General features: G+C 40.5%; 1 protein-coding gene across 4 annotated transcripts in view; it reads right to left on the bottom strand.

Annotated features, from left to right (window-relative positions):
- Nucleotides 1-7837: 7837 nt before the first annotated feature.
- The window catches only part of Tor1aip1 (torsin 1A interacting protein 1), a 31727-nt gene continuing 14169 nt past the window's right edge, over nucleotides 7838-25395 (bottom strand). For 3 of the 4 annotated variants that reach the window (XM_041662591.1, XM_041662594.1, XM_041662593.1), the window contains 5 exons: nucleotides 23916-23966; nucleotides 19778-19819; nucleotides 19089-19142; nucleotides 13583-13639; nucleotides 7838-10945 (listed from right to left, as the gene is read on the bottom strand). In XM_041662591.1, coding sequence (XP_041518525.1) covers nucleotides 10158-10945; nucleotides 13583-13639; nucleotides 19089-19142; nucleotides 19778-19819; nucleotides 23916-23966 — 992 coding nt within the window. In that variant the 3' untranslated portion in view covers nucleotides 7838-10157. The remainder of the gene's footprint in view (nucleotides 10946-13582; nucleotides 13640-19088; nucleotides 19143-19777; nucleotides 19820-23915; nucleotides 23967-25395) is intronic. The other variant, XM_041662592.1, reaches the window with a different exon arrangement.

Here is a 25395-nt window from a genome sequence, read left to right as displayed (position 1 = left end):
AGCCTGTGCTCTTAAACTGCTGAGCTGTCTCTCTAGCACCGCCATTAAAGTTTTCTATTTGTTTAGTATGGAGTGCTAGATATTTAGTATAGGGGTCAGAGGACAACTTGTGGGAGTCGGGTCCCTTCTTCCATCTCGCTAGACCCGAGGATTGAACTCAGGTTGTTAGATTTGGCAGCTCGGCCTTCATCCTCAGAACAGTTTTGCCAATGCTGTTTCCCTTTCTTCAGTAGGGAAGTAATATCTATTTCAAAAGTCACCAAGATCAAGTGCACTACTGTATGCATGACACATTCGACGGTTCCTGGCCCATATTAAATAACAGACTTTAATGAGACTCCATTTGCACGCTACATAGATTCAGAAACAAAACATGTGGGGTTTCATTGTTTGTTCTGTTTTTGGCATGTGGGTCGTGTGTGCATACGTATGTGGGGGTCAGAGGTCCACTCCAGGTGTTTCCTTAGTCACTCTCTATCTTGTTTTTTGGGACAGGGTTTCTCACTAAACCTGGATCGTACCAATTGGCTAGACTAGCTGGCCAGGAAGCCCCAGGAAACTTCTAGACTGGACCTTTCAACACGGGTGCTAAGGATTTGAACTCAGGTCCTCATGCTTACATAATAAACTCTTCGCCAGCAAAGCCATCACACGGACCCAAAACTGAATGTACAAGATGTTTATTACGGTATATCTTTCTATCAACACCCGTGGTGGGGGGGGCAGGAAAAACGAAGCGGAATGGGAGAAAGAAGCCTTGCTGTAGAGCGATACCAGCCCTCTGCGGTGGACCGACAATGCCGAGCCTCTATAGCAACCCAATCAGGCATTGTGTATGCTTTAGCTAGTCAGCCTTCCATGCAACATTCACATCTGAGTTTTCTATTTCTGTGAAGCAAGTCTCGAGTACTTTATTAGAAATTGCACTGAATCTGTAGGCGACTTTGGATAGTGTAGGCTTTTTATCAGTATCCTTTCAAACCATGAATGTGGGGTGCCTTTCTCGTTTATGCCCTCTTTAATTGGTTAACTTGGTCTGTTGAAGTACTGAGGGTTAATGCAGGGCCCATGTGTGCTATACAGGTTCTCTTCTTGCGGGGTATACCACAACCCAGGAATTTCCACTGAAGAGGCCATTCATTCCTTGGTTGAATTTGTTCTTAGTGTCGATTTGTTTGTTTGTCTCTCTCTCTCTCAGTGTGGTGTGTGTTTTAAAAATAAGACAAATGGGGGGCTGGAGAGATGGCTCAGAGGTTAAGAGCACAGGCTGGTCTTCCAGAGGTCCTGAGTTCAATTCCCAGCAACCACATGATGGCTCACAACCATCTGTAATGAGATCTGGTGCCCTCCATGTCAGAACACTGTATAATAAATAAACCTTTAAAAAGAAATGAAATTTCTTTTGTAATTTCTTAGCAGTTTTATTATTGGCATATTACAAAGTTTATTTGTTCATTTTGTATTTCACAAACTAACTGAATTGATGGATTCTAGCAGTTATTTTTGGTAGATGTTAGATTTCTCCTTAGATAAAGACATGCTGTATTTGAATAGTATAGTTTCTCCTCCTCCTTTCTACTTAGGTACCTGTCATTTATTTCTCTTCTTATATTGTCCTGGATAAGATTTCCAATATTGTATTTAACAAAAATAATGAAAGTATATATTTCTATCTCGTTCTTAATTTTAGAGTAAATAATCCAAAATTTCCTGCATTGATATTGGCTTTATCATCTATAGCCTTTATTCTGCTACGTTTATTGTATTGAGATATATTCCTCCTATACATAATTTTTAGGGTTTTTTTATTATGAAGGAATGTTGAATTCATTTAATTAATTAGATTACTTATTTGCTTATTTTTGGCTTTTTAAGCAGGGTCTTACTCCATAGCCCAATCTATCCTGAAACTCACAGAAATTCTCCTGCCACAGCATCCTGAGTGTTGGGATTTGTAGGTGTGAATAAACAAACTTGCAGAATTGTTTTTTAACTTTTAAGAGAAAGGTTTGTTTGAACACATGGTGTTAGGGGCTCTTGTCTATGAGTGCTTGGCCGTGTTACTTTTGAATCTGTAGCAAGATAGCATATCATGTCAGGAACACATAACAAAACAAAGCCTCTCACCTCATGGCCTAGAAGTACTGAAGGCCTGGGATTCCACAGTCCCTTCCAGGGTATGTCACTAAGGACCTGGTGACCTGCCCTGCTCCTCTCTCTCTCTCTCTCTCTCTCTCTCTCTCTCTCTCTCTCTCTCTCTCACACACACACACACACACACAAATTGCCTTGCTGAGGTTGAGTATGAACTCTTGATGCTCTTACCTCCACTTCCCAAAGATTAAAGGAGTGTGTTTACCATACCCAGAAAAGTTTATTATTTTTTGATGTAGGCACTTACTATAATAAACTTCCCTCCTAATATTACTACAGCAACTTCAGGTAGAGAAGCGCACCTTTGTACATAATATCTTTGTACGTAAATATCTGTTAACCGGGAGGACTAGCTAATGACTGGATCATTCTACTCAAAATTCTTCAAATCCTTTGTAGGTACAGCATTGCCGTTAGTGATCCAACACGCCCGACAAGGAAAGAGCAAAGTTTAAAGAAACACCACTGAGAAGAAGTTGAGGGTGCGTGTGTGAGAGTGGAAAAGCCAGAAGATGCTGAGCAATGCTGCGAAATGTTGCCTTCTAGACAGGACAAAGCCCCTGTACTCACGACTTTGTAGCTACCATGATGACCTGCATATGACCTACACAAGATGGAGTCTGCCTGGGGAGAGGCTCATGAGGCCTCACTCACCTTAGGAAGTTACTGGTAGTTCATGGCTTCTCAGGGAGAGAAGAGTCATTTCCTTCGGTAGTGTAGTCACTAGCACACTACCTGTGTGCTAGTAAATCACCTATCCCATGTGTTCACGCGAGCAGGCCTGATTAAACTCAGTGGGTCACAGTAAAAACAAAAGCTGGGCCATGGTAGCACATGCCTTTAATCCCAGCACTCGGGAGGCAGAGGCAGGTGGGTCTCTGTGAGTTCAAGGCAAGCCTGGTCTACAGAGTGAGTTCCAGAACAGCCTCCAAAGCTACCAAGAAACCCTGACTCGAAAAACCAAAGTGAGAAAAAGAGATAGAGAGGAAGAGAATCACCAAAATACATTATATACATGTATTAAATCATCAAAGAAGGAAAACGTTTTCAAAGAATCTACAAGTTGAATATAATCACTATGGAGTCTGAATAGATCAGAGAAAAATACCATAGCTGGGAAGCTGGAGAACACCTGAGTAGTAGAATTAATGTTTTCTTGGTTAGTTTTCAGGTAGCGCAGGGTGGCTTCAGCTAAGGCCGACAATGACCAGGATTACATGTGACAGGATTACCGGCCTGCACTACCATGCCGAACAATAGATGCTCTAAAGCCGTATTTGTCGGGGTTTGCATCCCTGTTGCTTTCCTTTTGTTTACTTAATGGTGTTGGAGATTAAACCCAGGGCCTTGTGCATGCTAGGCAAGTGTGTGATGTCCTGGTGCTTTAAAGGTAATCAGGGTTGGTGAGATGGCTCAGTAGGCAAAGACAGTTGCCACCAAGCCTGAACCTGAGTTAGCGCCCAGAACCTACATGGTAGAGGACTTATACTCCCATAACTTATACTCGTTTTGTGTCTCGCTTTATGATTCAGATTCCTGCTGCATTAATACTACCTCACAGCACTGTGGGGGTTAAATTATTTAATAGATATTAAACATGTGGAAATAGTGATTATCACTAGTAGGCAATGAATAGTACAATTCTTCTCTTTCAGTCTTGATTTCTGTTTTGTCTCATTCTTCATGCAGTGATGAGTTGTTGGATCTCTAGTCCACATCTGTCTGTCCTCCGAGGGCACCAGGCAGGAGTGTGATACACACTTATGGGCAAGAAAAATTCAAGCTCATCATCCCTTCCTAGAATGAAGTGCAACTTAATATATCTAAAGACTCCCCCTTCCCCACCCTTCTCTGCTAAGCAGGGACTTTCTATACGTTGTCCTGGCTAGCCTAGCATGTGTGCACACCAGTCTATTCTTAAACTGGTGGCAGTGCTGGGGTTACAGATGTGTGAGCCTAGCTATACCCTTCTATGGATCTTTTATCCTTTTGTTGAAGATAAAACAAGAGAAAATGCCATTTAAACGGCTAGAAGCCAGGTGGGCTGGTACATGCACCGACACGGCAGTTCACAACTGTTATCTCCAGTTCCAGGGGATCCCATTTCCTCCTCTGGCCTCTGTAGGCACAAGGCATGTGCAGTCACAGTACAGTATATACATGCAGGTAAAACAGTCATACCCAGGAAACAATCTTAAAAATAAAAAATAAAGGCCACATTTTGCTGCGGCTTCTAAACACCACATATTCCCAGTCTTTTTCTTTGACAAACACCTCCTGAAGGGCTTTCATGACTGTTGGTGCCTCTACCATTTGAGTTCTGGCCCTCATGCCTCCTTACTTATAATACCGCTGAACCCAGGACGAAATCGCTACCTAAAAGCTCTTGGAAAGGACTCAAAAACATCAGGAAAAGAAACCACAAAACTAGAAAGACGCATTCTGTCTCTAGGTGAAGCTGATTAAGATAAAGCTTGCTGTTTTTATTCAACAGATTAAATTTTTAATTTTATTTTTTATTGTTTTTATTGAGCTATACACTTTTCTCTGCTCCCCTTCCTTTCTCCCCTTTCCTGTGACTAAGGAGATCTTATCTTTTTCTCCTTCCTATGTCGATTCGTGTTTTTAAATGTTTAGTTTTCTTGAAAAGCATTTTTTTAAAGATTTAATTTTGTGTGTATGAGTGTTTTGCCTACATGTGTACCACAGGCATGTGTGGTGACTGAGGAAGTGATAAGCCTCCATGAGGGTGTAAGAACAGCAAGTGTTGGGGGCTGCAGACTTTGCCTGCCTTAGACCCTTTGCCTGCTGGAGTGAACTTAGCAAAACAATTTACCTGTGCCTGCTCTGACCTTGATGGCAGGGGAGAGGGTTCTAGTGAGGCAGCTTGCAGCTGAAAGATCCTGAGAGCTGGGGCGTGGCTATCAGTTAAGGATCCCTATATAAACTTCCCTGGAGCACAATAAAGTTGGCATTCTTATACCAAGGATGACCTATGTCCCTGTGTCTATCTGTCTATCTGTGTGTGTATGTTTTTAAATCTCCAGCCTAGCACTCAGGAGGCAGAGACAGGTGGATCTCTGTGAGTTCGAGACCAGCATGGTCTACAAGAGCGAGTTCCAGGACAGGCTCCAAAGCTGCAGAGAAACCCTGTCTTGAAAAACCCAAAACAAAAACAAAAAAATCTCCAACCTAGTTGCCTGTATCACATACCAACCTGTAGTGTCATGGGCACTACAAGCAAGTACTCATTAACCACTGAACCAACACTCCAGTTCCTAAGCTTTTAATTTTTAATGTTTTTTTTTTAAACATGAGACAGTCTTCTCTTTTAAATATACTTTTTTTTAAAGGTTTATTAGTGTCCTGTCTGCATGTAACCCTGCCCGCCAGAAGAGGGCACCAGATCTCATTACAGATGGTTGTGAGCCATCATGTGGTTGCTGGGAATTGAACTCAGGACCTCTGGAAGAACAGCTCTTAACCTCTGAGCCATCTCTCCAGCCCAATTTTTAATAATTTTTAATTCACTATATTGCCCAGGCTAGCCTTGAACTCTTGAGTTCAAGAATCCTCCCTCAGCCACTTGAGTGGCTACTATTTTAAATGTGTACCATTGTAGGGTACCACCATTAACTTATTAACAATTCCTGCTCCCTGCAGATGGCAGTGAGAGTCCACACTCACATGAGCGCGGCGGGATAAATGAGAACACATCCCACCACTGGCTTTTCAGGGTTGTAAAGGTCTCTCAAGCTTTGAAGTTATACACATGTACAGACAATCATAAAGGTCTTACACACACACACACACACACACACACACAGAGCAGTAACAGGAGAATAGGGAAGATTTCACTTAAGACTTACAACTGAGGTTTTAGAAGCAAAACTCAGCCAAATATGACTGCAAAAAGGGAGTCAGGAAGATGATGTCTAAGAGTCTAAGAACATGCAGGATATGAGGCCAAACCTCCTGTCCACAGTGTGCAGTCCAAGTTTTTCTCTACTCAGCTGAGACTATACTTCCCTCAAGACAAGAGCATCCTTAGCCACACAGGGCTCTGGGTGGTCAGTCAGTAACATCTTCCTCAGGAAGAGAAGACATGGACTCATTCATAAGAAGTTGCTTTGTGACCATTCAGCAGAATAACTTTATCATCTTCATCACCTTCATGAGAACTCCAGGTATACACAGCCAACATAAAGGGCACTTAAGATCACATGGGCTGGGCGGTGGTGGCACACGCCTTTAATCCCAGCACTTGGGAGGCAGAGGCAGGCGGATCTCTGAGTTTGAGGCCAGCCTGGTCTACAGAGCTAGTTCCAGGACAACTTGGGCTGTTCCACAGAGAAACCCTGTCTCGAAAAGCTAATGAAAACAAAACAAAACAACAAAAAAGATCACATGGGACTAGGTTTCCTATTTTCAGCTTAAGGCATTAATTGACATAAAATATACAAACTTTGCCGGGCGGTGGTGGCGCACGCCTTTAATCCCAGCACTTGGGAGGCAGAGGCAGGTGGATCTCTGTGAGTTCGAGACCAGCCTGGTCTACAAGAGCTAGTTCCAGAACAGGCTCCAAAACCACAGAGAAACCCTGTCTCGAAAAAAAAAAAAATACAAACTTTTATCTGCTGTCATTGAATGAAAATCAGTTTGAGAATTAGAAAATGTAAAGTAATTGAAAGAAGGGAAGCAAATTTAGTTTTTAGAAAATGTAAAACTGATAATGTACTGTGAAATAAAGTCACAGTGCTCACTTTCTGGAGACCTGAATTTCCTCTATCCCGCTAATGCTTACTTCTCTTGAAAGGATCATAAACACAACTGGAGGAAAGCAGAGTTAGAGCCATGTCTAAGCAACATGCAAATCTGTTTTCCTTGGCTGTGCAGGGGCGGCGAACCCACAGCCTCATGCGCTAGACAAGTGTTCTATCACCCCAGCCCTGGCTTTCTTAGGACACAATGATGCTATTTAGCCCAGACTGACCTCCAATGCCCAGGAAGTCACTTTCTCTTTACTTATTTACATAATAGATGTTGACGACTTAACCCAGGGTCTTGTGCATGCTAGGTCAGTGTATGATGCCCCCGGCCTTTTAACAGGTATAAGGGTTAGTGAAATGGCTCAGCCAGTAAAGGAAGTTGCCACTAAGCCTAAACCTGAGTTAGAGCCCCAGAATCCACATGGTAGAAGAGAAATGACTCCCACAATGTATACTCAGTACATGACTACTGCTGCATGTGTATGCTCACATAAAATAAATAAAATGTAAAAAATAATTGGAGATATCCTTGAGTACACATCCTCAGTGACTATGAAAATTGGTTTATGGGGGTATGTGTATGTCAGAATATCTATAAAGCACCATAATATGTATATGTAGATATACAGTGAATATGTGACATAGAATGAGGGGTGACAGGAAATCTAAAAAGGTTCTTCAGGGAGGGAATACATAAGAACCTGTTACAGAGACTCTGGGGAAATCTAGATACTAAAGCAACTCTACTTGAATGTTAAGTCAAACTACATGGATAAAAACATCATTGTCACTATGTTTCTAAGCAATGTACTTGCTTGACATGAGCTTCTCTTAGCCAAGATCATTAAAATTTGCAAAGAAAAGTTGAATTAAAAAATATGTTTGTAAATCATTTAAGTTTATAATACACAGACTACAAACTCAAAAAGTAAATTTATTTAAATTACTAAAATAGTTTTTAAAGTTATTTACACATTAGCTGCTACAATTTTTTCCTAACAGACATAAGCAACATATCACTTCAAAATTATTTAAGTCAGTGGAACATTCAATAAAACACTTCTTTTTCCATATGATATGTATGTAAAAAATAAAGACTTTTCCAAACTTTTTAATAATTCTTTATAAATACACCTGATTGCCTGCCTTCTGACAGAAATGGATTATAATAAAAGTACATATGCTGATAGTCCCCCTGAAAAGAAGCTTTCTCCCATCCACCATGAGACCTCAGGGGTAAAGAAAGGTTGGCTAGTACTAAAAAGTAGAATTTTCGTTTAGATGCCCATGGGCAAAAGAACTCAGATCTAGAATTATAAGAGTTGAAGACAAAAAAGCAGTTGACAGATGAGAAAGCCAAGTTTTAAGTGCAAAAAACCCTAAGATACTATAGCAGTGGAAACATATGTCCTACATGCTTCACGTGTGCAGTAGAAACATGTCTCACAGGCTCAATGTGTGCAGAAGAAACAAATACCCGGCAGGCTTCATGTGTGGTCAAAAAACCCTAAACTACTATAGCAGTGGAGACATGTCCTGCAGACTTCACGTGTGGACAGGTTCACTCCTTTGACTTGAGGCACTCAGCAAAACAGATCATGTACACATAATATTTTTGTATTTGTTATGGAGTTAAAAAAGTACACACGTACAAGCACAGAATGGCGTCCTCTTCAACAGCCCAGCAGAGAACTGTTTACCAATTTTTGAAGTTGTCTTTGTGTGTGTGGGGGGGGGGGTGCTAAGACAGTATTTCAATCTGTAGCCTGTGCAGGCTGGTTTGAAACTCACTATACAGTTAGTGATGGCCATGAATTCACAGCACCCCTCCTGCTTTAGCTTCCCAAGTGCTGGAATTACAGACAGGAGCCACCTGACTTTGAAATGCATTTCTACTGCCGAGGCATGATGTAGTTCAGTGGCAGAGTACTTTACCAGCATGGGTGGGTCTTAGGTTCAATCCCTGGTATTGGAAAAAGCAAAAAATTAAAGAGTCCGAACCATCAAGTTGAGGATGTACTGGAAATTGTATTTCTTTAAGATAGAAACTGTCAGGTTAAACCAAAGAGACCTACCTCTAAAAATGGTACGCGTCAAATATGGATATAAACATGACAGACATGCTGTGGGAATACCCTTTTACTGGGGAGTGGGACTGGGATGGGGTCTGATATATACATTCCATATTGGCTTTGGATTCAAGATGCTACCACCTCATTTTGTTGAGAACTGAGATTATAGGCGTGTGGAATGCTGGTTACTGAACCCAGGGTAACGAAGAAGCTGGGCAAACGCTCTACCACTGAGCTTAGCCTCACACCAAGAACTTTCTCTATGTGGGGAAAAAGACAGAAGCATGAAGGGCAAACTGTAGCAGCTCACCAAGGTAACAGCCTAGGCACGTCTGAGTAGCCCACTGCCCAGAGGCTTCCTTTTAAAGTAACATTTCATTTTGACCCCTCCCCCCTTTATTTAAAAACAAAATAAAACAAAAAACAAAGAAAAAACAACCCAGTGTCTCATGTAGCCCAGGGTGGCAGAAAACTTACTCTGTGGATGAGGCTGGCCTTGAACTTCTGACCCTCCTGACTCTGCCCTGGGAAAGTGCTGAGATTACAGGCATGGCTCACCATTGCCCAGCTTGCAGCTATTTTTCCCCCTTCCTTTTCCTTCTCCATTCAACAATTTCTCTTACCTTTCCACCTCCCAAGCCCTCTTCATCCCCTCTCTAAAGCCAGTGGGGGGGGGGGCTAAACTGCACACCCAGATTTGTCTTTTATAGGTAAAAGCTAAGGACCACACACTTAGAAATGGTATAAATGGAAAAGTAATGGGGGAAACCCACAGCTACAATTAGAAAGCTGTCAGACTAAAAGGGCCACAAACAAACAAAAAATCCAAAGTTAAAAAGAATGCTGATTCTTTGAGAAAGGCACCTAGTCCTTCTCACAGGTCACAGCACAGCAAGAATGATTTGGGCACAACCAAGGCAGGTCCATGGGGAATTGCATCGACTTTAGCCCATGCTAAATACCCTTAACACAGTTATCAGAGAAACGATTCTCTCAAATCACAGATAATAAGGCTGCACAAACGATTTAGGTATTCCACTTTTATGTATGAACTTAATTTCCTTTAAAAAGAAACCAGTTTTCAAAAACTGCTCCAGACTCCGTCTCTAGTTAGAAAGTCTGAAAACTGCCCAGACCTCGAGACGAGATTTCCGCTTCCCCCTCACAGGCAGCTGCCCCCTTTCAGGGCATTTTCGGGCTGCACGGGCAGCACCAGGTGAGAAATGCGGCTCCAGAGCCCATTCAGCTTGTCTGGGTCCATGTGGTTGTAGGAGCTGGCCGTGTGAGAGCTGGTGAACTTGACTTTGAGGAAATCCCTCACTTTCTCTTCAATTTCCTTCAGGCCTAGACTGGCTTCCAGTGTCTTCTCCTCCAACAGTACAGTCAGGACTAGGGCTACATCTTTGAAGGCTGCATTCTCATGGTCGCAGTATTTATAGAAGATCAGGGTTGAACCTGCAGGCAGGGACTCGAAGCGGTGTACCACGGCTGCATTCTGGCCATTTTTAAACCCATCGCTCAGTTCTTGATCTACTTGCTGTTTGACCTCATCACTGTCTTGAGCAGCTTTCCCTGCCCCATCAATCCGGATGGCACGGACACTACGGAAGGAAGAATAGGCATCGGCAATTTGTTCACTCAGACACTTGAGCACTTCTTCAGCATCTTGGGCTGCAGTGAGCAAAAGGATGGCAGGCTGGAGCCGAGGGAGGGAGCTATTCAGATGTCTTTCTAGGAATGTTGTGCCTCTTTTCCACAGCTTCTCGTCTTGACTCTGGTACTTAGACCGAAGTTGTTTCATCTGGTTCTGAAATTCTTGAACGGCAGTGGTTTCTACTGCAGGAGGATAACGGAGCCAAAGCACTCCAGAAACAAGGGCAACGAACAGAGCGAGCAGCCACAGCTTTCTGTTGACAGAAGACTCATTTTGCGGTTGTTCAGCAGCTTCTGCTGGGGGAAGGGGGGCGACACATTACATTTTCTTAGATTCTAGGGTGAGTGATTTCTTTTCATTCTGTGTATGTGCATATGGGGACAGGCGCTCACTCTGCAGACGTGAAATGCAATGGGTCTCTGGAGTTAGAGTTACAGGTGACTGAATGTCTGAGAGGTGCTGGGAATTAAACCTGGTCCTCGGCATGAGCAGTACATAATCTTAACTGCTCAACTCTATCTCTAGCCCCATGCATGACTCTGTCTAGAACTCGGTATGCAGACCAGGCTAACCTGAAACTCCCTGTCTCTGCCTCTTGAGTGTTGGGATTAAAAGTGTGTGCCACCATATCTGACTAAGGGAAAGTCCTTTAAAGAAAGGAGCTGGTAATTTTTTTTTTCTTAAATAAATATATCCTCTTTAGGAAAAGCTCATAAAAGCTAAGTTTAGATAAATATAAATGTTAGAAAGACAACTGTTTCTAAAGAAAAATAATTTAAATATAAATATATCTTGATAATTTTTTTGTATTTAAAAATTTCAGAATTCATGATAATTTCAGAAGTAAAACTTTATAAAACAAGAGTTATGAACATTTTCTAACAGTTGTGAATAGTAGATGCTTTATAAAACTGTTTAATTTAGAAACTCAGTAGTTAACATGGCTGGCTATCTAGGGTAGAATATTTCTGAAGTATATAAAGAAAAAATTCAACATAAATGAATGCATTTCATATGCTACAACAGCTCCTTGTCCATGTAAATTAACGGTGCTGATACATCTTTGTGGCACGCAAGTTGACAGTGCTGAACTCTGGCACTGAACTTGTCATTATCATTGGAAATAATTATGGTATCATTTTGTTTACATAATGCTTTTCAATTTGATTGATGTTTTCCATAGATCACTTCATTTACCAATTAATAATATAGTACCATTTCTGAATCTTTTATTTATGGATGACTTTAGCCTAACAGAGGCAGGCTGATCTTTTAATTGCTGATTTTTAGAGCAGCAATCTCAGTGTGGCCTGAAGCTATCTAAACAGTACTTGTTGGTGTTGACCTGAAAATTAACAGTAAGATGTTTCTGTTTTTTTCTACTGTGCTGACACTTGCACTTGAATGACTGGGGACCAGCACTCAAAGCTGTATTAGCACATTCATTGTAGTTTCATTGCCAGCATACAAGGCTAAAAATAATCGGGGAATGCAGGTGCTGTGATGCCTTTAATCCCAGCACTCAGGAGGCAGGTGCATTTCTGTGAGTTCAAAGCCAGCATGGTCTATATATAGTGAGTTCCAGGCAATCCAGGGCTATGCAGAGGGACTCTGTTTAAAAACGAAAAAAAAAAAAAAAAGCCGGGCGGTGGTGGCGCACGCCTTTAATCCCAGCATTTAGGAGGCAGAGGCAGGCGGATCTCTGGGAGTTAGAGGCCAGCCTGGTCTACAAGAGCTAGTTCTGGGATGGGCACCAAAGCTACAGAGAAACCCTGTCTCGATAAAACCAAAAAAAAAAAAAAAAAAAAAAAAAACAACAACAACAAAACTCAAAAGCAACAACAACAAAAAACTTAGGGCTGGTGAGATGGCTCAGTAGGTAAAGGTGCCTGTCATTAAGTCTGATGACCTGAGTTTGATCCCCACCACACACATATTAGAAGTGTCCACTTCTAATATACATATAATAAATAAATATAATCATTTTTTAAAGGGAAAGAGGAAGAACCAGTTTCATTTAAGACTGTCCTTCATGAAGAAGCTAATAATTTTGTTCTACCTCAGTCCTTGTGGGCTGGGGCAGGGTGTAGCTTGGCATAAATGGCATGTGTGAGGGTCTTGGCAGGATCCCCAGCACCATAAAAAATAAAACTCAAGACTTTCAGACCTCTGAGTACACAGTCTCAGTGTTCTGTGTAAAGACACACACAGGTCAGCAGTTCAGCACAGACACGGTTATCCAAAGGAAAAGGGCTTTGCAACTGACCTGTAAGTTGAATTAACCACTTAAAGTAAATACCATTTTTACTTGAAAAAAAAAAAATGCCACTCTATAGCTAGTCACACGCCTGCATTCCACAGCTACTTGAAGAATGGAGCAAAGTACATCAGTAACTTTCAGGAAAGCGACTGACAGTGTTTGCTGACAGTCTAATGTTCAAAATTTCAAGTGAAAACTACAATTTTGGAAATGTTATAATGTTGCCATTATAAAATTGTTTAGCCACTGAACAATCTCTCCAGTCCTACTTATCAACTTTGATTTTTTTTTTTTTTTTTTTTTTTTTTGGTTTTTCGAGACAGGGTTTCTCTGTGGTTTTGGAGCCTGTCCTGGAACTAGCTCTTGTAGACCAGGCTGGTCTTGAACTCACTGAGATCGCCTGCCTCTGCCTCCCGAGTGCTGGGATTAAAGGCGTGCGCCACCACCGCCCGGCTCAACTTTGATTTTTGATATTATGAACAATATAGTTAAGAGGAAACTAGACATTTCATATGGTTTGCCTACACAGAATTTCACTGCTGGTAAAACATACTTTTTCCACAGAAGTGTTTATGGTGCCTTAAATACCATTAAGTCACATGGCTGACAAAGGATGTTTTAAACAAATACGGGCCACCAACTTTGGACTCATTCAATGAACAGATAAACTTACGTTGGCTGGAGGTTGATGGAGATTGGTTTCCAAGCCCTGATTCCTGAATGCTATTATCTAAAAAATAAAAAATAATTTCAAAAGACCATCAATTTTGTTTGCTCACTTCCATTAGAGAAAAGAAAATGCAAATTCTACCAAAAGAAGGCAGCGGTGAGGCAGAATATCTGAATGCCTGCTGCACTGAAGGCCCTTCACAGTTCATCACAGCAACACTGACCTAGCACAGAGTGGACATTAAAACACTAGAGTTGAGAGAAAGCCTTGCAGCTCAATTAATAGGAATGGCACATTCTGAGACAAAGGAAAGAAGACAAAAAGATAAGGATACCACAAAAAAGCACGAAATCATCTGGAAAATGACCTTTTATTTACAAAACTGCTGTCTGGCGAAGACGCTGTAAAAAGGAAGGAAATGTAGATCATGGATTACCTAAATTACTTGGAATAAGGTATTTCCATACAAAACTCAATCTTAAAATTCTCATTATTTTCTATTTTAGAATAACTGAAGTATATCCTTTGGGGATTCTGACCATTTAAGTTTTTAATAATGTTTTGCAAATCTTGGCTGGGTGGGTGGTGGAGCACACCCTTAATCCCAGCACTTGGGAGGCGGAGGCAGGGGATCTTAGTGAATTTGAGGCCGGCCTGGTCTACAGAGAGAGTTCCAGGAAAGCCAGACTGTTACACGGAGAAACCCTGTCTCGGAAAAAAAAAAAAAAAAAAACAACCAAACAAAAACAAAACCAGAGACAAAAGCATAAAACAAAACAACAAAAATAAGAAAAATCTTATTAAACAAAATAAACTTGTTTCAGGAGACAAAGCTCAGCAACTTTACTGGTATGGCCTCTGTTTGCCATCATAGCCATCTATCACTTGCCTGCAGAAACTTGCATGGACAACTTTTGAACAGATAAATGATCTTCCTTGCGTTTATTAACAACTTTTGCTTGAGAAATACTGGATTAGACAATGGAATAAAGTTAGGACTGCTAAGACACAGACAGCGCCTTGAGTCATATGACCAAAAACCAGAAACAAAACTAAAACATTCAACAATCAAGTAAGACAAAATGACATGCTAACTCTAAAAGCCACACTGTTTTCACTGATTCTACTGAAGAAACTTTATTAGAAACTTCTAAATTGCCCATGAAGTTACAATTGCATTATTAAAAACCAAGCAATAAAAAAATCCCCAAACACATCAGATGTTCATCTTAAATACCTCATTATATGGTTGCAAAGATCAAACGGGATCCATGATTGGGAGTGATTTCTTTTTAATCTGTTGCTCTTATTGGTTAATTAATAAAGAAACTGCCTAGGCCCATTTGATAGGCCAACCCTTAGGTGGGTGGAATAAACAGAACAAAATGCTGGGAGAAAGAAGCCAAGTCAGAGAGTCGCCATGATTCTCCCACTCCAGACAGATGCAGGTTAAGATCTTTCCTGGTAAGCCACCTCGTGGGCTACACAGATTATTAAAAACGGGTTAGATCAATATGTAAGAGCTAGCCAATAAGAGGCTGGAACTAATGGGCCAGGCAGTGTTTAAAAGAATACTGTTTCCTTGTAATTATTTCGGATGTAAAGCTAGCCGTGCGGGCGGCCGGATGCCGGGGACGCAGCCCTGCTGCTCCTTCAACAGATCCTTGAGAGTGATCTAATAGTCTCCCTCATGATGGATACAACAATAACTAAGTATTAGTAGATGTCATATACACTATGTATGTAACACACAGGTCACAAACATACTTTTAAGCCTGCTATGTATAAACTGCTGAGGCAGGACATGGCCTAAAAGTTCAGTCTATCTTCCTTACTAGAGGCAGTAATCACTAGAGTCTAGAAAATCCCTAGAGGCAATAAAAACATACAGAGACTTTCAAGCCTGAAGATCACAGCAGCAGTCATTCACTCCATAAAGAGGGCATGAATCCACCACAATTATAGATTTGTCCATAATACAAATAAACAAGTTATGTGATAAGAGTTAAACATCATGCTTAATGTGGAAGACTCATCACAGTCCTGAGCTAAAGGCACAACTGTCTCTAAAGGAAAGAGAGCTGAAGTGCAGGAAGTGGGAATCAGACCCAAGGAGCTCTATGTCTGCACTCCCACTTTTGAGAGGCCCCTAAGTATGTTTCAAAGATCTGATTCCCTAGACATATTTTAAACTATTTATCACAAGGTAAGCAGAAGGAAGTACAGAGAGCGACTCTATCTTAGCCAGAAGGTTAGGATGCGGATTGAAACCTGAACTGGGACCTTTTACACCTAGGGAACTGGTGCTAAGATGAGATAACAAAAAGAAATCAAGGTTCCAGGTTCTGAAACACTCATATTTAAAAATACTCCCACCACAGGAGAAATACACACCCGGATGACATGTAGAATGCCAAGAGAAATATGAAAGTGAGAGAGAGAGAACCAGCCAAGCATGATGGTGCACACCTATGACCCCAGCACTCATGAGGTGGCGAGAGGAAAAGAAGGCTAGTGATAGCTATGAAATACCCTGTCTAAAAACCAAAACAGAAGCACAAAAAAACAAAACCATGCAGGAAAAAAGTTTAAACAGTTATCTTGGCCTGAAGAGTAATCTACATAAAAGCTATTACAAAATCACCGTATGTTCTTTTCACCGTTAGAAATATTTTCTTCTTCTTCTTCATTGTTTTATCCTAAACAAAACTTTGTTAGAGGACTAATAATCTTCCTTTGCCCATTGGTCTAGGTATGCAGACCAGGCTGTCAACAGCATCCACCTTCAGCACACTGATTAAAGACGTGTACCACTATGTTCAGCTTAATGCATGTGTATTTCTTGCATGCATTTTCCTACAAAACTCTCCAAGTTCAATACAATACCCAGATATGGTAGTTATAAATACTTAAATCATAGCAAATATACTAATTTACAATGAAGTAGGAATGCAAACATAAAATTCTAAAAATAAACTAAAAATTTGATGAAAAAAATGCTAAGTCAGTCAGTCATGATGACTTTTTACTCCAGTACTTGGGAGGCAAAAGCATGTGGATCTGAGTTGCAGGCCGACCTGCTCCATGTATCCAGTTTCAGGCCACACAGGGCTATACACAAAAAACAAAAAAGCAGCAGCAGCACTACTTTATCTGTTTCAAATAGTTGTTCAACATAACTTTTTCCTTTTGAAATGAGCAATGCCATAGAGAAAATAAAGCTTAAAAGGGATTAGAGAGGTAACACTGGGGTTAAGATAGCATGTACTGCTCTTCCAGAAGACTAGAGTTAAAATCCCACATCAGGGTGGCTGGCTCATAACCACCTAAAACTCCAGCTCCAAGGGATCTGTGGCCTTCTTCTAACCTCTGGAGGTAATGTACCCATGCGTACAAACAAAGCCACACATACATTTAAAAAACTTCTTGAGCTGAAGTGATGATTCAGCTGTTAGGAATACTTGGTACTTTTGAAGAGGACCTGGGTTGGGTTCTTAAGACCCACTGCCAATAACTCCAGTGATGTTGGATTCCCCTCTGTATGCTATGAGTATGTTTTATTACCATTGATTAATAAAGAAGCTGCTTTGGCCTATGGCAGGGCAGAAAAAAGTCAGGCAAGGAATCTAAACAGAGAAATATAGAGAGAGTAGGTGGAGTCAAGGAGAGGCCCTGTAACTGCTGAAGGAGGAAGATGCCAGACACTGGTAGGCCAGTCTTGTGGTGATACATAGATTAATAGAAATGGGTTGATTTAAGATATAAAAACTAGCTAGAAATATGCATGAACCACTGGTCAAACAGTGTTGGAATTAATATAGTTTCTGTGTGATTATCCGGATCTGGGTGGCCAGGAAATGAACTAGCAGCCTCCGCTCCGCTTACATTCCAGTGTAACCCAAGCTCTCTTCTGGCTCATACAGATAAGTAGGCATACACATACACACAAAATAATTAAAACCAATTTTAAAAATGTTTCCTGGCACCAATGTGCACAGATTTCTTTTCTTTGCTATTTATTTCCTAGAATACAATACTAAGAAATAATACGAAAAACTGAATTTTTTGTGGAATACAGACGAAATATTACTGCATTTTTACTTTCAAGAGTTGTTTCTTAGGATTTACATTTTCGATTGGGTGTGGTAACCCAATCCTAGGAGGCAGAGGCAGGTGGGTCTCTCTAAGTTTAAGGTCAGCCTAGTCTATAGAGTGAGTTCCAGGACTGAACTCAAATTTGCTGTCTCTCAAATTTGAAAGAAATCAAGATTTTCATTTTTTATTCTGGTTAGACATAATTCTAATAAGATGAATAATTAGTATTTGGTTTCCCAAGTATACAGTATAAAGGCAATAAAGGACAAATTATAAGAGGAAATGTCTTCTATTATCAGATATATGCAATATTAAAAACTAACAGTCAAAAATAAGGCAAGAGAAAAGGGCATTTCATTTTTAGGCAGCTAAATAATTCACTTTAAGTGTGGAATACAGCTTACTAGTGAGATAAAGTGAATTGGAACCATTAGAGATTATCTTGACCAGTTAGTGCCAGCCAGTCTACGAGCAAATGGTAAATAGTAGGGATCTTTATATAATTGAAACAAACAGGACAAGAGGGGCTGTGGTTAGATGGAAAAAGGGGGACAGAATCTTTGTATGAGGGCACATGCCTATAATCCTAATACTTGAGTAGCTGAGGTGGAGGTCCAGGCAATTTGGGCCGTATAGTGAAATGCTGTCTCAACCCACCAAAAACCAACGGTGTGATATGGGAAGGCAGAGGAGATAAGCATCACTCAAGGCAGAAAACTGAACAGACATTTTTATACAACCACTACAGGCATAGTCAGTACGTTTTTTTGTTTTGTTTTTGGCCATAGGGTTTTGCTCTAAAGCCCAGACTGACCATGACATCTTCGTCTTCTGCCCCAGCGTCCCAAATGCTGGGATTACAAGGTTGGTTACACCTGGCTCCATTTACTTTGTTGTTATTCATACTAGTGACTGAGCTAGAGATTTACACATGCTAGCCAGTACTCATCACTGAGCTGCATCTCCAGCACTAATGTGGACGGATTTCCACAGAAACAATGGCAGACTGAGCTCAAGTATGGTTATCTCATCATATCAATTTATAGCTATGCCTTATATCAGTGACATTTATTCTGCCCTAAACATGATCATGAAAATACCGTGAAGTTCAGCCTTTATGACATGAAATAATGAGCAGAGAAGGTTTCAGTAGTGTTTATCTACATGGAATCCACTAAAACACACACACCTTTAGTTATTAGAAGAGTACAACTTCATTTCATGTACAAACTGCTACTGCTGAAGCCGGGAGCTTGTGAGGCCTGACAGTACCACCCATTAGTTTACTGAAGCCACTTTCTATCCTGCACTGGCACTGCAGAAGACAGGAGTCATAGCATAGCTGACCTTTATTCCTTATCTGAAGAATGTTAGAGATCCAACAAAGCACAGCAGAAGAGAGGTATCTACTTACATGGCTGTTGAGTCCTCATTCTTATGACTTGAGGGTTTCTTTGATATTCTGAGCCTGAAGCAAACACATACAACACACATCATTTCATATACTTTCTAAGTTTACACCATGATTCAACATTATATAATAAATCTAACAGAAGGGGGAGTAGGGAGGAAAACATCAAAAGTAAAAGATAATTTGTAGTGTACCATCAGTGAAGACAAAAACTTTCCCATAACAAAAAAATAATCACTCACTAGACAGAACTATGTTGTAGTCTTTCCTCTCTAAGATTGAGTTCGAAACTATTGGATTCTAATTACATTTAAGAAGAAAAGTTGGGCATCTACCCTGTAAGTAAACCATTGAGGCTAAAGCTGCCCTGAGTAGTGTTACATCATAGAGTAATTATTACAGTCAGTACTACTGTGTGCTGGATTTAAAAAGCTGAGGTGAGATGATTTAAAATCATACCAGAACTTTATTGCTCATTTATTTGGTTTCTTGAGATAGGGTTTCTTTGTGTACCTTGGGCTGTCCTAGAACTTGCTCTGTAGGCCAGACTAGCCTTGAACTTAGAGATTCACCTGCCTCTGCTGGGATTAAAGGCATGTGTCACCATGCCTGGCCATGTAAGAACTTTTTATTGGTTGAATAAGGCAGGAACAGGGCCAACTGAAATAGAGAACAGATTATCAACTACTTACTCAGCACTGACGGCTGATTCTCATGAGCTGTGAAGTCCTGACCTAAAACAGAATAGGAATAAGATCAGAGAATACTGGGAAACAAAGACAAGATGTTAAATAGACATTTCACTTATCTACCAGGAGTGCTATAAAGAAACCAAATCCAACTCTTTGACCAGCAAATACAATAAATACAGTTGTGAGCTGTCCATTGTGGTGCTGGGGACTGAAATCTGTTCTCTACAAGAGTAACAAGCACACTCCGGGGGTGGTGGCACACACCTTTAATCCCAGCACTTGGGAGGCAGAGGCTGGCAGTTCTCTGTGAGTTCGAGGCCAACCTGGTCTACAAGAGTTAATTCCAGGACAGTTAGTGCTGTTATACAGAGAAACCCTGTCTCAAAAAAATCAGTAAGATAAAATAAAAATAAAATAAAATAAAATAAAAAGGTAAGAAAATCAAAGCTCTATGCTGGGCGGTGGTGGCACACGCCTTTAATCCCAGCACTCGGGAGGCAGAGGCAGAGGCAGGCGAATCTCTGTGAGTTCGAGGCCAGCCTGGTCTACAAGAGCTAGTTCCAAGATAGCTAGGACTATTACACAGAGAAACCCTGTCTCGAAAAACAAACCAAAAGATAAAAAACAAACAAACAAAAAAAGAGTAACAAGCATATTTAACCACTGAGTCATCTTTCCCATCTTATTTTCCCCCTCTCTAAACTTAAACGTACTTACAACAGGGCAATGACAACACACCAGCTCTAGGATCATTACTATGAAAATAACTGCTACGGCTGAAGACACAGCTCAGTGCAGAGCACTTGCTTAGTGTGTGTGACATTTTCATTCCCAGCACAGAAAGGAAAAAGAAAAGTCAATCTATCAACTAATGAGGCTGTGGTGGTCTGAATGAGATGTCCCCAATAAGTCCTGGGGTGGCATTTAATACCTACTCCCAGCTGGTAGCCCTGGTTAGAGAGGCTTAGGAGGTATGGCTTTGTTGGAGGTGTGCCACTGGGGGCAGGTTTTGAGGGTTCAAAAAACTGTGTGACATTTTGTGTGTACTCTCATGGCCTCCTTCCTGCTGCTATTTCTTCACTCAGTCGTCATGGATTTTTAAATCTTTGGGCCCGTAAGCCTCGAATAAACCCTTCCTTTTAGAACAGTAGTTCTCAATGGAGCGTTACCACTCCCAGAGGGGTCCCATATCAGATATCTTGCGTAACAGATATTTACATTACGATTCGTAACAGGAGCAGAAATCTAGTTATGAAGTAGCAAGGAAAACTATTTTATGGTTGGGGGTCACTACAACATGAGGAACTGTATTAAAGAGTCATAGCATTAGGAAGGTTGAGAACCACTGCTCTACAAGTTGTCTTGGTCATGGGCGTCTTTTTTTTTTTTTTTTTGGAGATGGGTTTCTCTGTGTAGCCCTGGCTGTCCTGGAACTCACTCTGTAGACCAGAATGGCCTCGAACTCAGAGAGTTCTGCCTCTGCCTCCCAACTGCTGGGATTAAAGGCGTGCGCCACCACCGCCCAGCTAAACTTTACTTTTTCTGAACACAAATGCAATATATACTTGGACTGGCTCATTTTATGTCGACTTCACACAAGCAAAGGGAACCCCAGCTGAGAAAATGCCTCCATAAGAACAGGTTGTAGAAAAGACTACGGGGCATTTTCTTAATTAGCGATTTCTAGGCAGAAGGCCCAGCCTATTATAGCAGCATTCCTGGGTCCTGTAAGAAAGGTTGAACAAGTCATGAGTGATGTAGATATGAATAATTTGCATTGATATGGATTTTGCTTTAGTGATTTAAATTTAAGGTCAATTTTATTACATATATGTATATTTCTGATCTTGATTAAGGTATTGTGATTGTGTAGTTCATTTAAAAATGTAATGTATATAGGTTGTTAATGGATAATCATCTATAATAATCAAGCTTGTAGTCATGTTAGTTAGATTTTCTAGATGTGCATAGATATATTTCAGATAGGCATTCTTCATATCTTTCAAAGACTACAGAATATGGCATTTTAAATGTTTTAATACCTTAGGGCTGTTCATGACAATGAGACACGTCTGCTCCTGACAGCACCAACTACAAGAGGAAGATGGGCATCGAAGAGGATCCTTATGGAGTTTGATAACCATTTGGGCAAGAAACTGCTCTTGCCTGGACTGTTGCATAAACTGGACACAAAGAACCCACAGAGAGAGGACTACTGAACTTGCCTAAAGGTGAGATGATCTTTCGGGGTTCCTGATTCATGAAAGAGTCTGCGAGACATTCTACAGGACACAGCAGATAGTGACTGAACTGCCTTTGAGATTTCCTGCTTCATAAAAATGTCTCTGGAAACTATGGGCCTAAAGGCCAAAGATGGATGCCACAGTGGTACAAAAAAACTTTGGGTGACTGTCCAGGCAGTGAGATGTCTCTGTCACTTCTAGAGTTTTGGAAGTTTCTTACTTCTTGTTTACTTAGGTAATATTATATCCTTCTGGAGTCTTTGATGGAGTTAAAGAATAGGTAGATATTGTTTTCCTTAATTATGATAAAAGATAAAGTAGATATAAATATTATAACTGTAATTCTTGCTTGATAACTGTTTTGTTATATGTAATTTTACTATGTTAAAGTTAAAGCCTTTCTTTTTTGTTTAAACAGAAAAAGGGGAAATGATGGAGGAAATGATCATCTGTCTATTGTTATTTTCATTGGTTAATAAACTGCTTGGCCTGATAGGGCAGAAAATTAGGTGGGTGGAGTAGACAGAACAGAATGCTGGGAAGAAGGGAAGTGAGGGCAGATGCGATGGAGCCAGCTGCCAGGTCAGACATGCTAAATCTTTCCCGGTAAGACACCACCTCATGGTGCTACACAGATTATTAGAAATGGGTTAAGCAAGATATGAGAGTTAGCCAAAAAGAGGCTAGATATAATGGGCCAGACAGTGTTTATATAAATACAGTTTGTGTGTTGTTATTTCGGGGCATAAGCTAGCCAGGCGGCCGGGAGCTAAATGGCAGGAAGTGGGCCGCTGCTCCTTCTACACATGAGGAGCAAGCTAGTGAGCAACACGCCTCCACAGCTTCTGTATCAGTAACTGCCTCCAGGTTCCTGACCTGCTTGAGTTCCTGGATTCTTCCCTCAATGTGCTGTGACTCTGGATATGTAAGCCAAAGTTGCTTTTGGTTGTACTATTTCTTCACTGCAACAGTATCCCTAACTAGAAAAGCCTATTTAAAAAAAAAATATTGAACCACCAATACCGCTGGCCGTGACAGTACATGCCTTTAATCCTAGCATTTGAGAGGCAGAAGCAGGCGGATCTGTGAGTTCGAGGCTAGCCTGGTCTACAGAGTAAGTTCCAGGACAGTCAAAGATATACAGAGAAATCCTGTTTTGAACCCACACCCCCAAAAAAGAAAAAGAAAACCTTAAAAAGTTAAAGTGGGTATGTGCATTGTGAAAATAAAGGGCATATATACACCTTTTCACTCTTTCATCAAACACTAAGAAGTATACTTAGAAAAATGTGCTTAAGGCCATATCTAATAATACAGCTTAAGTGGACAGATTTTCATCTTATTGATAGGTAAAAAAAATGGCAACTTAGATTAGTGTTTTCAAAAAGGAACTGCAGAAGGGAAAAAATGTTCTTGACTATGCACAAGAATATTATGAGTTGATTCATAACCTGAGTACTGGAATTTGATTTAAAAATAGAAAAAGAAAAAATACTATTATTTGCTTAACCTAAGAAACATATTCATTACAGATTATCTGCAATAGAAAACAATAATAACTAAGAAAACTGTTGAGGTGGGGCATAGCAAAGCGATACAATGCTTGCCTAAAAAGTACTAAAAACCTGATTCTACCCTTAGTACCCCTAGAAGAATCAAAAGTAAATGTCACTAAGAAACACTGTTACCTGAATCTTAAAATATTACTTCCAATATTTTATCTACCATCTCAACAAGAAATATGAAAAATTTCAAAGGTGTATAAGACTCACACTACTCTATCAGTAAACAAACTAAAATCAATCGATGTTATAATGTAAGCAGACACACAACAAAGCACAGAAAACCTAGGGTTTGTATTCCCAGGGGGAGACTTACACACTTGGACTACTCACTCTGTGATAAACAAGGTTGTTCTTGATGACTGTATGATCTGGTGGCTTCATCTAAAAAACATAAAGTATTTGATGCATCAGTTTATAGGAGAACAGAATATTCAATCAAAAGAGTGAATCAGATAAACTACAGAAACTAGCCTGGAGCACATAACTGCTTTGAAGGACTGTTGGCAGGGAGTAAAGATCAAGCACAAGTGGAGGCGCACAAGACCCGCAAAGACTGGGCCATCAACGTCCCATCTCAGAAGGACCTGACAAGGCAGTTAACAGTTGCTGGGAAAGGAAATCTGCTCCTCAGTGCTGTAACCACTGGTAAGCAACCCTTGCCCAAACAAATAACTTCTCATCCACCGTTGCTTATGCTAGCAACCCGAATAAATGTAGTGGGGCACTTAGACAAAAAAGGTAGGAAGGGGACTTGTTGGGAAAAGCAGTTTAACAGGAGGCAGAGGGAGATAAGGAGGATAATGAGGGGAATATGATTAAAGAACATTACATATGTGTGAAAGAATAAAATATTAAATGTTTTAATAATATGAGGGATGGGAGAGGGAAGAACAAACTGTAAAGATGTTTAAGTGTGAAAATATCAAAAAAAAAAGAAACCCATTACTTTGGATGCTAGCATATAAAAACAAAATAGTAAAAACGATGATAGAACCTGGGCACTGTGGTGTATCTCTTTAATGTCAGCAATACTGAGGATATGGGTAGGTTTGAGGCAGGAGGATCGATAATTTAAGGACAGCCTGTGTTATACAGCCCCTGCTATTTATTAAAGTAAAAGCAAACCTCCCTAAAAAAAAAAAAAAAAAAAAAAAAGAAAAGAAAAAACAGGGAAAAAAAAAGCAAACAGAAAAAGGTGTGTACCACCACCACCCGACTTGATGAAGTATACTTAAAGGCAAGTTCACATGCACTATTACAGATTGCCATACTTAAACCACAAGGTCCCTGTAATGTCTAACATGTTTGAAAACCTGACCGAAAAAGACAAAGTAATTATCTAATACTAAAAGTTCCTAAAACTGACCAAAACTCCTGAGACTGTTGAATACCAATATGATCAATTTCTCAAAATTCAAAACAGGCAGTAGCTCTTGAGCATAAAAATATTTCCATAACTATTCAAGCAGGCTAAAAGTGCTCTGTTCAGCTATGTGTTACATGACACATCACTAACAACATGTATACAATGGAAGAGCAATTACAATGTACTAAAAGTACAACTTTAAAAAATGATTTTAGCTGGGTGGTGGTGGCACACGCCTTTAATCCCAGCACTCGGGAGGCAGAGGCAGACAGATTTCTGTGAGTTCGAGGCCAGTCTGGTCTACAAGAGCTACCTCCAGGACAGGCTCTAAAAAAAAAATACAGTGAAACCCTGTCTCGAAAAACAAAACAAAAAAAAAAAGAAAGAAAGAAAAAGATTTTTAATGTCGGGCGGTAGTGGTGTACGCCTGTAATCCCAGCACTC

Source organism: Microtus oregoni, unplaced genomic scaffold (genome assembly GCF_018167655.1).
Source record: "Microtus oregoni isolate MIOR12 unplaced genomic scaffold, Mior012 000013F_ref0000133, whole genome shotgun sequence".
NCBI lineage: Eukaryota > Metazoa > Chordata > Mammalia > Rodentia > Cricetidae > Microtus > Microtus oregoni.
Note: the sequence above shows the minus strand (reverse complement) of the source record. Positions and strands in the feature narration are given on the sequence as shown.